The sequence below is a fragment of the Lampris incognitus genome, chromosome 11 (assembly GCF_029633865.1).
Source record: "Lampris incognitus isolate fLamInc1 chromosome 11, fLamInc1.hap2, whole genome shotgun sequence".
Classification (NCBI taxonomy): Eukaryota; Metazoa; Chordata; class Actinopteri; order Lampriformes; family Lampridae; genus Lampris; species Lampris incognitus.
The window spans coordinates 11003359-11017705 of NC_079221.1; the positions used below are offsets into that span (position 1 = coordinate 11003359).

At 43.8% G+C, this 14347-nt stretch overlaps 1 protein-coding gene across 2 annotated transcripts in view; it reads left to right on the plus strand.

Moving 5' to 3' along the window:
- Nucleotides 1-14347, plus strand: part of uxs1 (UDP-glucuronate decarboxylase 1) — a 109130-nt gene that overhangs the window by 13521 nt on the left and 81262 nt on the right. For both annotated transcript variants that reach the window (XM_056289404.1, XM_056289405.1), the window contains exon 2: nt 14203-14230. In XM_056289404.1, coding sequence (XP_056145379.1) covers nt 14203-14230 — 28 coding nt within the window. The remainder of the gene's footprint in view (nt 1-14202; nt 14231-14347) is intronic.

A 14347-nucleotide genomic window follows, 5' to 3' on the forward strand; every position in this document is an offset into this window, starting at 1 on the left:
AATGAAAGGGAGTGATCCCTTGAGCCAAAGAGCAGATTTATTTTTCACATTGAAAAATGATGTGATAAGTGGATTACTATTCACAGAGAGCTCCATGCTCGCTGGGGTTGATATTTCAGCAGATGTGACCATTAGTGTATGAATGTGTACAATTTATCAATATCAAAAAGAGCTCAAGAGAATGGCTGCCTTATGTGATCAATTCCTCACAGAGGAATTCAAACATTCCAGAAGGTGAGCCTGCAGCTGACACTAACACAGTACTGAAGGCGCAAAACCCACAAACGTAGTCCAGTCAAAACAGGGCAGAGAAGGACCTCGTCAGGGGCAGGTCACCAGGTACGATCAACACTTTGACACACGGAAATTGTCAGGCAAGTACAATTGGTTTTGATGCAGGGAAATCTGAATAGAACAAAAAAGACACACAATTTCAGAATAAAACCGCCAGTAGGGCTGTAGATGCAGCTCCATGGGAATGCAGGGAGGTGTGGAAAACTGAGTGGGTGCAGCTGATGAACTGGGTCTGTGTGGAGGGGAAGAAACTTTGTTGAAGGGGATTTTACAATATGAAGGCACTGAGGGTTGGATTTATTCATGGTGCAACCGAGGAGCAACCTTACCCCAGCATTACTATGCATCCTGTTAGATTGTGTGTCCACATGTAAATGCACCAAAGAAATATTAAAGATTACATGACCCCAACCATCCCCACAAGCAAGCAGTGATTAATTTGGTCACAGTGACAGCAAAATATAATGTTCAGTCGTGAGCTGCATTGAATGCACACGCCAGCAAACCTCAGTTAGCATCGTTTTTTTCTGGATTTTTTCTCCCCAGTTGTACCCGGCCAATTACCCCACTCTTCTGAGCTGTCTCGGTTACTGGTCCACCCCCTCTGCCGATCAGGGGAGGGCTGCAGACTACCACATGCCTCCACTGATACGTGTGGAGTCTCCAGCCGCTTCTTTTCACCTGACGGTGAGGAGTTTCGCCAGGGGGACGTAGCGCGTGGGAGGATCATGCTATTCCCCCCAGTTCCCCCTCCCCCCTGAACGGGCGCCTCAACCGACCAGAGGAGGCGCGAATGCAGCGACTAGGACACATACCCACATCCGGCTTCCCACCTGCAGACCTTAGGTTGGGAGGCAACGGTATAGACCGCTACGCTACCTGGATGCCCACAAATTAATTTTAATGTATTATTTCTTAGCTTTTACTTCCAGTCAAAAGTAATGACATGCAATGTATCAAACGTGTTATTTAATGCAAATGTGAACACTGTACACATTCTATCTACAAGTACATATTAAAATCACATTTTGATTTTAGGTAAAATTCAATATGTCAGTATATTAAATGGGATTATTAACTCTCCCACACAGCCACCTAACACCTAAAACCATCGAACTCAGCATGACTGAAGGTGGACAATAATATACAAGGTTATATTACGCACATACACACGCATATACAATTGCAGTCTGTCAGCATGTATTCGGATGCCGTGTATCGACCCCGTGGACCCACCACCCGCAGGGATGAGCACTAGGAAAGGGTGTAGTGCAGGCTGGGCGGCAGGCAAATGGGGGACCGGGGCGTTCCGACTTCCAGCATCGCAAACTGGTCCAGGAGGACCAACTGGTAGGAGACCCCGGGGTAGACCCAGAACTCGCTGGAGGGACTACTTGTCCATTCTGGCCTGGGAACGCCTTGGGATCCCTCAGGAGGAGCTGGAGGGTATTGCTGGGGGGAGGGACGTCTGGAGTCCCCAATTTAGCTTGCTGCCACTGTGACCCAACCCCGGAGAAGTGGCTGAAGATGAGAGAGATATCTAAGGGCCTGAGGTGGAGCAAAAGCAAACTGGATTTACAGTAATAATTGTTACCCCCTTTAGAGAGCAAACTTGCCCTTTTTCCAGACCCGATTTTGCCCCTCTGTTGATTTAGAGGGCAACGTCACTTATATTGTAGAACAGGAGGGCTGGCCCGCATCCATCCCATCTGACAGTTTATCAGTACCCTGGAAGCAGGACACAGCAAATGGGCTGCTGTCTCCTGATGTTACCCCCTCTCTCAGCCTGCCCCTTCTGCACTCCACAGATTGAACTGGAAACCACTGGGAGACGAGGTGCAAAACGGCAAGGCTGGGCCAGCCCTGGGTTTGACTTGGCAACCAGGGCTGGATTCGGGGAATTATTGTGGTATATTGAGCTATAAAGTCTGGGAATTAAACTGTGTCATTTTTTCCCCCCTCCAAATTGCCTTTTCTTTCTGCTTTGACACTCAGATGTGTGTAGGTTAGAAAAGCTGTCATTAGCATAAACTGAAAGGAGAAAGGTAGAGAGGTGTTATAATTGGAGGAGTCATTTACAGAAATTTGAATGAGCTGTTTCCATATGGTTGGTGTTAAAATAAATTCAAATGATGAAGTGTAGGCTAGAAAATTCAAATGAAGCCTAAATCTCTCTTTCCACTGAATCACATGTTTGGCAGATATTAGGGTTTTAAACATCTTTTTAAATTCTTAAATATAAACGCAGTTTTAGGTACTATTTTTTTTCCCTGCTTGCCTGATTTGATGTGGCCATTTTTCCTGCTTGCCTGATTTGATGTGGCCACAGATGACTCACTGAGAAGTTAAGGACCCCCTTGAATGAACATTAGACTGCTTACAAGTGGTGTTGTAGAGGCCCTTTACACTGGCGTGCCCCGTTTATAAATACTCTCTAGACCATCACAGTGACAGAGCCATATCGGCCGTTGGATTCAAGGCCTATATTTTTGGTTTGCGTCATTGTTGCACAAGAACAGATCTTGACTAGCCCGCCGACAATGTTATTTTGAGTGCGACTACCCAGAAGCTATTTTTAAAAGTGCCCATGCAGAAGCCTCAGTAATTTAGAGCAGTGAGTAGGGAAGTGAAATGAGATTGCACTTAATGAGCTAATGTAGTGATCAAGCTAGATAAGTGTTTTGGCATAGCCCTCATAAGTACATGCTCTTGAGAGAAATGGTAATTTGCTCCATTTCCCATGTAGTGATTACCTTTTTATTCACTCAGGTTGACATACATAAACAACCAAGTTCGATCTGTAGAAGTGGTTAGCATCTTTATTCCCTTGTGAATCATTATTCGTGTTGGGCATAAATCCAGGTGAGGAAAACCAATGGAACAAATGGGTGTATCAAGAAAACTTGTGTTGATAATGTAGGCTGTATTTAATGATAAAAGAAAATGGTAAAAAAAGAAAAGAAGAATTTTCTTGCTTACTCATAAGTATGTTCAACAAATTTTGGCTTAGTTGTATGATGCATAGCTATTGTGTCTTTGGAGGTTGAGTTGTGAGGTAATTATATAACCTTCAGGAGAGAAAAGCTAAAATAAATGAACAATTATAAGGAACTGCCAGAGTCAATAATAAAGTGGTGAGATTTTTTTAGTTTCGTTAAGCCTCGCCAAATTTATGCATTCCCTCACCTGACTCCTAAGAAAGATTAATTGGCTAAATACAAAAACCAGCTCTAGTTCTTCTTGCCATGCTTTTGGTCAGGGGCACAGACAGGAGAATTACCCCTAACATGTATGTCTTTTTGATGGTGGGAGGAAACCGGAGTACCCGGAAGAAACCCACACAGATGGGAGACCATGTAAACTCCACAAAGAAAGGACCTGGGGTGGCCTGGGGTTCGAACCCAGGAACTTCTAGCTGTGAGGCAACAGTGCTAACTGCTGGGGCACCGTGTTGATCATGTAGTTTATATGTCCCCTACAGCTACAGCCTAGCCTTCTGGCATGCAATTGGCTGCACGTAAAACCCTGAAAATTACAAATAAATTTTGCAGTCTAGGTAAACTCACATGCAGCCTATTTCACAGACCTAAATATGATGCATCAGTGTTGGTATGCTATTTATTCACATAGATTGGCCTATTTCCAGCCACCGGACACCTGACATCTTTGATGCAAGTTCATCAATTCTTGGCTTAAAGTCCTGAGCTGTTGCCACTTTCAACATGGAGGCAGGATGTTTGTCTGTGAGGCGAGATTTGTTAATTTTCATCATAGAGAAATTTGCTCACACAAATAATGCTCCCGAACATGCTCAGGACACGAAGGTGGAACTATGGCATCATTTTTGGGATGAATGGTACAAACTCGCCTGCCCCAAAAGAGTCAGACTTGTGTGCCATTGCATTGTAATTCTATCAGTTAGGTGTTATGTTGTCCACAAAAATTGCAAATGGATTTGTAAAAAGCTCTAACCTGAATTTCTGAGGCTCAAAGTCAGCACATCTGCCGAATTCTGCTTTGAGTGTCTTCTGTTTTTCTGCGCATCTCTCTCTCTTAGGAAAGCAGAGGTGAGCGTGTTTGCAACTGACTGAGAGGTCGGAAAGTGAACATAATTTCCCAGCTGCATTTGGTTCTCCCACAAATGCAGTTTTGTTCTAAAGACTTCCACTGCGTCATGCATATCCAATGATCTGATGTTTGTGTCCCAGCAGTTGCATATTCAGGGTGTTGACATGCTCTGTTATGTCAAAAATAAAAGCCAAGGCACATAACCACTTTTCATTCTCAAGCTCGGTGAGGGCTTTCCCCTTCTTAGTCATGAAACAGGCGATTTCCTCACTTTACCATGGCTTATGGCCTAAATACACCAGGCACAGATGCGGCGTGACACGTCTGACGTAGCAGGATGTGTCCAGCTGAAGCGGCTACACTGACCACGGAAGCTGCACACTGCAGATCTCTATTCTTGACTTTATGCATGCTCAATACAGGCCAGTGGGCACTCTTTTAAGGATGAGGATGTGAACATCCTTGATAGGGAGGAATGCTGGTTTGAACGGGGAGTCAAAGAGGACATCTATGTGAAGAGGGAGCGACCATCCCTGAACCAAGGGGGGGCAAGAGTCCATCGTCACCATCTTACAATGCAGTGATTGCAAACATTCCCAAATCCTCTGTGAATAGTACACATGGCCATTGTAACTCTAGTTAATGGTCACGGCAATTTGCATATGAAACTGATCGTTGTTTTCGGTCATTATGCCACTGTGTTGTTTATAAGGGTGGGGGATACCTGCAGTCAGTTGAGACTGAAGAGGTCACTTAGTTGAGTGATGAAACATTTCTCTAAATAAATGTTGTGTCCAGATGAACTTAAGATCAACTTTCTGCGATCTCTGTTTTTACATGGCTTGTTTATTTATTTATTTATTTCTCTATGCGCGGGTACACGGCCCTCCAACAGTGGAAAAACTACATAGAACTGTGTAAAAAAACAACCAAAAAAACCAAAACAAAACAGTACAATCTGTTTAAAAATAATTAAAATAAATATCTCATTGTACACTAGAGGCAATGTAACCTTGTGGGGTTTTGTCATTGCGCATTAAAATAAATGAATCGAATCAATGTGTATCCATGATCCTGTAGTTAAAATGATCTAGCTAACTAATTCAGTACCAGTTAACATAACCTAAGCTTCCATACCCTGCATAATCAACTGCATTATCACTTGGCAAAACTTAATATGCATGAAGAAATCTTATTAGAAAACATGCAGCAGCAGTTGGTGTAGCAGGGAAAAAAAACAACCCTCCGCCCCGCCTACGTGACGCACCGCATCCGTGCCTGGTGTATTTGAAGGTTATCCAATGTACCTCTGTGTGGAATGGTAGATCTTCGTATTCGGAATTGTCATCCTCCAAAAGTGCCCTGAGTTGACAATAGTTCAAACCCCATGGCTCGGATGAGATTCACCATTTTCGTAACCACTGTTGTCACATGTTCCATGCCACACAGGGCCTCCTGATGTATAATGCCCATCTGTTTGGTCGTTGTGCAGAACACAGCTATAACTAGGTGGGCCAAAATAAATTGAGAACCTAAATTTGGGGCATCCAGGTAGTGTAGCGGTCTATTCTGTTGCCTACCAACACGGGGATTGCTGGATCAAATCCCCATGTTACCTCTGGCTTGGTTGGGCATCCCTGCAGACAATTGGCTGTGTCTGCTGATGGGAAGCCGGATGTGAGTGTGTGTCCGGGTTGCTGCACTAGTGCCTCCTCTGGTTGGTTGGGGCGCTTGTTTGGGGGGGAAGGGGGAACTGGGGGAAATGCCATGATCCTTCCACGCGCTACGTGCCCCTTGTGAAACTCCTCACTGTCCGGTGAAAAGAAGTGGCTGGTGATTCCACACGTATCGGAGGAAGTATGTGGTAGTCTGCAGCCCTCTCTGGCTCGGCAGAGGGGGTGGAGCAGTGACCGGGATGGCTTGGAAGAGTGGAGTAATTGGCTGGATACAATTGGGGAGAAAAAAAAAGGGGGTATATACACTATATGTACAAAGGTATTGGGACACCTGGCCATTACACCTACTGGAGATTTTATGACATCTCATTCTAAATCCATAGGCATTAATATGGACTTGGTTCCCCATTTGCAGGTATAACAGCTTCCCCTTTTCTGGGAAGGCTTTCCAAAAGATTTTGGAGTGTGTCTCTGGGAATTTTTGCCCATTCATCCAGAAGAGCATTTGTGAGGTTAGGTGCTGATGTTGGATGAAAAGACCTGGCTCGCAGTCTTTGTTCTAGTTCATCCCAAAGGTGTTCGATGGGGTTGAGGTCAGGGTTCTGTGCAGGCCAGTCAAGTTCTTCCACACCAAACTCACCCAACCATGTCTTAATGGACCTTGCTTTGTGCACTGGGGCACGGTCATGCTGGAACAGAAAAGAGCCCTCCCCAAACTGTTCCCACAAAGTTGGAAGCATAGAATTGCCCAAAATGTCTTGGTTTGCTGAAGCATTAAGATTTCCCTTCACTGGAACTTGGGGGTCTAGCCCAACCCCTGAAAAAAACCCCATACTATTGTCCCTCCTCCCCCAAACTGTACAGTTGGCACAATGCAGTCAGGCAGGTAACGTTCTCCTGGCATCCGCCAAACCCAGACTTGTCCATCAGACTGCCAGACAGAGAAGCGTGATTCGTCACTCCACAGAACACGTTTCCACTGCTCCAGAGTCCAGTGGCAGCGTGCTTTACACCACTCCATCCGACGCTTGGCATTGTGCTTGGTGATGTAAGGCTTGCATGCAGCTGCTCAGCCATGGAAACCCATTCGATGAAGGTCCCAGCGCACAGTTTTTGTGCGCCTCAGCACTCGTTGACCCTGCTGTGTGACTTTACGTGGTCTGCCACTTCGTGGCTGAGTTGCTGTTGTTCCTAAACGCTTCCACTTTTCAATAATACCACTTACAGTTGACCGTGGAATATCTAGCAGGGAAGAAATTTCACGAACTGACTTACTGCAAAGGTGGCATCCTATGACAATACCACGCTTGAATTCACTAAGCTCTTCAGAACGACCCATTCTTTCACAAATGTTTGTAAATGCAGCCTGTATGACTGGCTGCTGGATTTTATACACCTGTGGCAATGGGCCTGAATGAAACACCTGAATTCAATGATTAAGAGGTGTGTCCCCAATACTTTTGTACATATAGTGTGTGTGCGTGAGTGTGTATATATATATATATATATATATATATATATATATATATATACAAACATATATATGCGGGCCGGATTTTGGCCCACGAACTTTGAGTTTTACACGTGGTGCAGGCAGTGAGGTATTTAAAATCCATATCAAGCATGATACCTGTTCTTGCTTATTACAGAAATCTGTCCTCCCATTCTTTGTTACTGTGAAATTATGAGTGACTTAAAGGGAAAATTCAACAATTTTCAACCTTATCTCTGTCAATCTGTGACAGGGGTAGCACATGAAAAACACCCGCAGTCGTTCCTGATTGTTTTTGCATCTGGGCCGTCAGTGAAGCAGAGTTTTTTTTTAGCCTCCAGGTGATGCATTGTGACCAGAAAAACTACAGCCTAGCAGGGTTTTATCTAATACACGCACCGTTAAAAAAAATCCTCGTTCTCTCGACTAAGCGACGTTTCCGATGGTGGAAACAGCGGTCCACAACACTTGCAGAGGATTTTATGAACGACGACACAGAAGCTAGCGTGCAGTGATGCATTCTGGTACATGTAGATGCTGTGGGAAAGACTGAGAGTGGGACAAACCTGGGGACTTTATTGCTTCAATCGACATACACAAAGCCATCGGTGAAACTTCCCTTAAAGAAAGAGATTACCAATAAGGAGAAGACAAAGATCCTGGGTTTGACTAGTTTTAAGTATAAGAATACCGAGGGGTCATTAATAATCCTGCCTCCCACATCACCGTCTAACACCGGTGGGCTCACTCCTGCAAGTGACCAGTGCTTTAAAATCAGTGACCACAATGCTAGAAGCGATGAGCGAATCATCGCATCGGACACTACATCCTTGTGTGACTCTGGTAAGTTTTCATTTTTTTCCCACGTAATACAGTTAATGCTGTACAGCAGAAACAATTTCCCTTGCTGTTTTATTGCTTGTGCAGTAAGGGTGTACACAAATACAAATATCTCATACTAATTACCCACACCCCTGAGAGATATTAATTATCAAATGCAATGTACAAGACAGTATACCCCTAATGTGCAGTAACTGAGGTTCATTATTTACTGTGCATCAACACTAATTTCATAATCATTTTGTTATAATAAGATGTCACGTGATGAAGACAGCTCAACGCCATCTGGCAGCGAACCATTCCCTCAAACACCATCAACAAGCACTGGAATCCATCCACCCATCCATTATCCGAACCGCTTATCCTAATCTCAAGGTCGCGGGGATGCTGGAGCCTATCCCAGTAGTCATTGGGAGGCAGGCGGGGAGACACCCTGGACAGGCCGCCAGGCCATCACACAGGGCCCACACACACACACACACGCACACACACGCATTCATACCTAGGTACAATTTAGTATGGCCGGTTCACCTGACCTACAAGATTTTTGGACTGTGGGAGGAAACCGGAGCATCCGAAGGAAACCCACGCAGACACGGGGAGAACATGTAAACTCCACAGAGAAGACAACCTGGGACGGTCCGCAGTGGTGTAGTGGTCTAAGCATCGGCTTTGTGTCGATGCAGTTGCCCACTGGGGACTGGGGTTTGCGCCCCGGTCTCGTCAGATCCGACTATGGCCGGACTCGATGAAGCAGCAATCATTGGCAAACGCTGTCTTCGGGAGGGGGGGCGGAGTCGGCTTGTGTTCATCACGTGAATGCGTCTCCGGTGTGTCGGAAAAAAAAAACAGTGGTTCGGCCTGGAGTCGCCTTGTCACGAAAGTGGGGAGGCGGTCTCCTTCGAGTCTGCCGGCCGGAGAGATGCAGTTGGCGAACGCATGCAGTACGAGGGTGGGTGTTTGAATTAAAATAGGGATCGATTGGCCACTAAATTGGGAGAAAAAAGGGAAAAATCAGAAATAAATTTATATAAGAAGACAACCTGGGACAACCCCCACAGTTGGACTGCCCCGGGGATGAAACCCAGGACCTTCTTGTTGTGAGGCGACCCCGCTAACCACTGTGCCACCATGCTGCCAGCTCTGGAATCAGAAAGGATAAATCCAGTTTGATTATGTTCCCCGAGTACATACATGCTGGTTTCCTTTTTGTGCTGCAAATGACTGCGTCTGCACTCCATGCTGCTAATTCCTCACTCAGCAGTCATATTACACACGTTTCTCCATAATACTGCCAAGTTGTTTTTGGACATTGTCTTCTGTGGTGTTTTAACTTTGTGGCCATGGAGAAACGCTGTACATATGCACAGCTGCTGATGACAGTAAAGTTGAGTTTGAACTTACTGTAGTCCTACAGATGAGTCCAGACAGGCTTTTGCATAACAAAGCTTTACTCTGCTGGTAAATCAAATTAAGACTGCATTTTAATAGTGGGTCATTTTCACAGGGAGAAGGAAGTTGCATCAGCAGGACCTGCAGGAGTATACAGTGCTGCTTGAAAGTTTGTGAACCCTCCAGACATGGTCACTGTTTTTGTAAAAAACATTAAAATAAGCTTATTACACATACATCCATATCCCAATTTGTAAAGCACACCTTCCAAATAATGGACACACACACAAAAAGAGATATATTTTCATTATTTAATTCAACAAAGGTGGTTTATTTCACAAAAACTGAAACTTTAACATGTGCAAAAGTATGTGAACCCTTGTATAAGTAGCTTGTGGCTCCTCCTTTTGCAGCCATTACTTCAACCAAACGTCTTCTGTAACCACTAACCAGTCTCTCGCATCTGCTTATGGAGATTTTTGCCCAATCCTCCTTGCAGAACTCAGCCAGTTGAGAGAGGTTGGAGGGACATCTGATATGTACCAACTTTTTCAGGTCTCGCCACAACATTTCAATTGGGTTAAGATCCGGACTTTGACTGGGCCAATCCAGAGTACGAATCCTCTTTCTCTGAAGCCATTCCTTTGTAGTTTTGCTGGAATGCTTTGGCTCATTGTCTTGTTGCATAATCCATTTTCGTCCCAGCTTCAACTCCCTGACTGATGGCAGGAGATTCTGGTCAAGAATTTGTTGATATGCCGGAGAATTCATGGTTCCTTGGATAATATGGAGTCGTCGAGGTCCAGAAGCAGAAAAGCAGCCCCAGACCTTCACATTTCCACCACCATGCTTCACTGTTGGGAGGAGGTTCTTTTCTTCATATGCAGTGTTGGCTTTTCTCCAAACTTGTTGGTTTTGATTATGACCAAATAATTCTTTTTTGGACTCGTCTGTCCAGAGAATGGACTTCCAGAAGGCCTCTGGTTTGTCCAAGTGCTCTCTGGCAAAGTTGAAATGGGCAGCTTTGTTCTTTTTCGAGAGCAGAGGCTTCCTTCTAGCAACCCTCCCATGAATGTCATGGCTATTCAATTTCCGTCTGATTGTAGACGCATGGGCATTTGTCCCAGATGCTATCAGAGAGGTCTGCAACTCTCTAGAGGTGATGTGTGGGTTGGCCTTTACCCGATTTATTATTTTTCTGGTGCTTCTGGGTGATATTTTTGATGGGCGTCCACTTCTAGGCAGAGTTGCTGTCATGTTGAAGGCCCTCCATTTGTAAATTAATTGTCTTACAGTGGATGGATGGAGCTGGAATCTTTTGGAGATGGTCTTATATCCCTCCCCAGACTGATGGGCTATCACTACCCTCTTCTTCATGTCCTCGGATATCTCCTTTGCTCTCGGCATTGTTGATTTGTATGGGACCACAGTGGTTTGGTTGGTTTCCTCTGTCTTTTAATTAGTGCAGGCCAAACCCTTTCCCAAGGATGTCTCATTTCATTGGTCTGCTTAAATGATTAATTAAGCACCCAAATGTGTTTCACCTCAGTCTGTTACCTGCTTGACTGAACCAATGCAGCTGGGGGTTCACTTACTTTTGCACATACACTAATTCCATGTTTCATGTAGTTTTTGGGCTACTTAAACAAGTCCTACTAAACAAGTACATGCAACTGATAAACATATATCTGACATTTCATACATAAAAACTGGTGATGATAGAATAAGAAAATCATGGTAAAACAACAGAAAAATCTAAACTGCTCAAGGGGTTCACATACTTTCAAGCAGCACTGTATATGGAGAGATCAGATGACGAGTTCTTTGAGCACAGCCAAAAGATGAATGAGTCGTTCTTAAACCGAATGGAGAGCACAACCAGTGCTGTACTGAGCCTCATGCAATGAACTGTAACTGCAGTCAAAAAACAGCAGCAGTACTCTCAAACTGTTTCTGGCAACGTGTGTGTGTGTGTGTGTGTGTGTGTGTGTGTGTGTGTGTGTGTGTGTGTGTGTGTGTGTGTGTGTGTGTGTGAGTGCGAGTATGTGGTTGTATGTATTCAGTGGTTCAGGCATTCTGCGTTAGGAAATTAAACACAAATGTTATAAAAAACACAAGTTGTTTAATATATTAACTGAATACATTAAAACATTTTAATAAAAAGTTGATTCTATGGTACAGGACATCGATCAACCCTCATGGGGCAAGACAAAATTAGCATGGGAGCGGGACGTAGATGTTGAGCTCCCCGAGGAAATCTGGCAACTCAGCTTGGAACGCGTCCACACAGCCTCCTTCTGTATAAGACATGGTCCCATCAAATTTAAAGTATTATGTCGTCTGCATTGTTCGAATGAGAGACTTGCTAAAATATACCCTCATGTCAGTCCGGGGTGCCCGAGATGCCAACATAGCCGGCTGCTACAGGTTCTAGGCATGCCAAGCTCTGAATAGTTTCTGGGAGCAGATTTCTGAGGCATTTTCTCATATATGCAGGAAGATAATAGCGGCCAACCCCATTATCGCCATTTTTGGGGTGCCTCCCCTAGAGTACGGAGCTACTGTTCCTCTTGGCCCGGAGACTTATTCTTCTGCAGTGGAAGTCAAATAAACCCCTTCACTCAAACAGTGGGTTAAGGAAGTGCTTTCCATGCTACCATTGGAAAAACTCAGGTGTAATCAAATTAGATCCCGGTAAAATTTACCAGGACTTGGTCCCTTTTTATAGAATTTGTTGCGAGTCCATCTTTTGTTTGATAACAGTGTTGTTGTTTTTTCAATCAATATTATTGTAAGGTTGGGAACTGGTCAGTTGGATCTGATGACTCACAAAATGTCTGTTTGTTTTGTGTACTGTCAAACATGCTTTGTGTTCTGTGTCTGCTTTTTTTTTTCAAGTACTATTTTTTTCTCTTTGTCTATCTGTCTATTTTCGTCTTCTATATTTGGAGGGCCTTGGGGTGGGTAGGGTGGGCGGGGAGGGATAAATGGGGATTGTGTATGTTTTATTGACTATAATTCAAAAACTGAAAAGTTTATTAAAAAATTTGAATAAATTGAATATTTTGCACAACCTTTTTACATGTACATATTTTATAAATATGCAGATGTTTTGCCTGAAAATTCTGAACTGAAATTACAATGAACTGAAAGAAAGAAAACAAACTGAAAATACAGCATGTACACAATTTAAATTGTCCTTGCTACATCACTCAAGTTTTGCAGCATCACTGGTCTTGGGTGTTGAAGTACTCCATTAATGCAGCTCGAGCTCGGACATCAGCTCCTTATTGCCGACCATGCCCTGGTAAAGCGTGTACTGGGGGCTGCATGTTCACATACAAGTCTGGGAGGTCTTCGCAAAAACAGTCACCATTCTCTTCACAAATGTTGTGCAACACACAGCATGTCAGCACCATTTTCTTTATCATGTCCATTTTGCAGTCGTTTCTTTTTAACAGACACCTCCATCTTCATTTAAACCTCCTCCCAAAGGTTGTCTCCACAACTGACCGTGCAGTACTTATTCTGTAGTTAAATCTGTGCTGCTCTGAGGCCAGTCTTCCAGTGTCTGCAAGTGGTTTCATCAGCCATTTTTTTAGGGGATAAGCTGGGTCTCCAATCAAAAAGTGTCTGATATCATGCCCAGCAACATTCCCTTTGTCTTAATATTTGTCCATCACTCCACCTTTCCCACAAAATTGGGTATACTTTTTGTACTTTTGGGTATACTTTGGGGTGCTTAGTAGGACCCGATACGGGTCAACGCCGGCAGCCATCCACGAAAAAGTTGGGATTTTGTTTGGCATCAGCATAATCCGTCATAATAAGAAGTGCAAAAACAAACAACAACCAATGATAAATAAAGTGCCTATCCTATGAATTAGCGTAGATAAAATGGTAAAAGATCAAAAAGATTTTTAAAAATAAAATAAGATTGCACAACGAACAATTTTCTCATGAGAGAAGCAGCAGCCGAGAAGCGGCAGCCAGCTTGCGGCAGCGTACGCTCTCCCACCAACACACAAGGTGATCTTTCAAAATCACAGAACATCATAAATAAAATACAGCTCGATGAAATAAATCAATAGGTTTATCTCTCGTAAAAAAGTTGAAGTTAAATTGGAAAGAGGTGGTGAGAGTTCTCTTGCGGGACTGATGGACCAGATGAGCTTCTGTAATTTTTAAAGTCAAGATGTATGACTAGGTTTACATTTTCATATGGAAAAGAAAAATACCCATTAATCCCGTTTAATTATATGCTGTCCACTGCTGCACCAAAGATCTGCTCAGCGGGGGGATAAAGAATTAATTTTTCTTAGATTTGTTACCCACCCTGTTAATGGTCTCTACCCCTGCTGGAAAGCACACTGTCATTTGATATGATAATGCACCATTCTTACATGAACAGATGGCTAATTTTCTCTTTCTGTCTTTCAGCTGTCTGGGGAACATACACCAACATGAGGTAGAGTATGTCTCATTCTCTCTGTTCTCTTATCATAGCACTACTGGCTGAGATGTGCTTGAAATGTTCATCAGTAAAAAGTTGCTTCCACTGAGTAAATATAACTGTCAGGGGAAA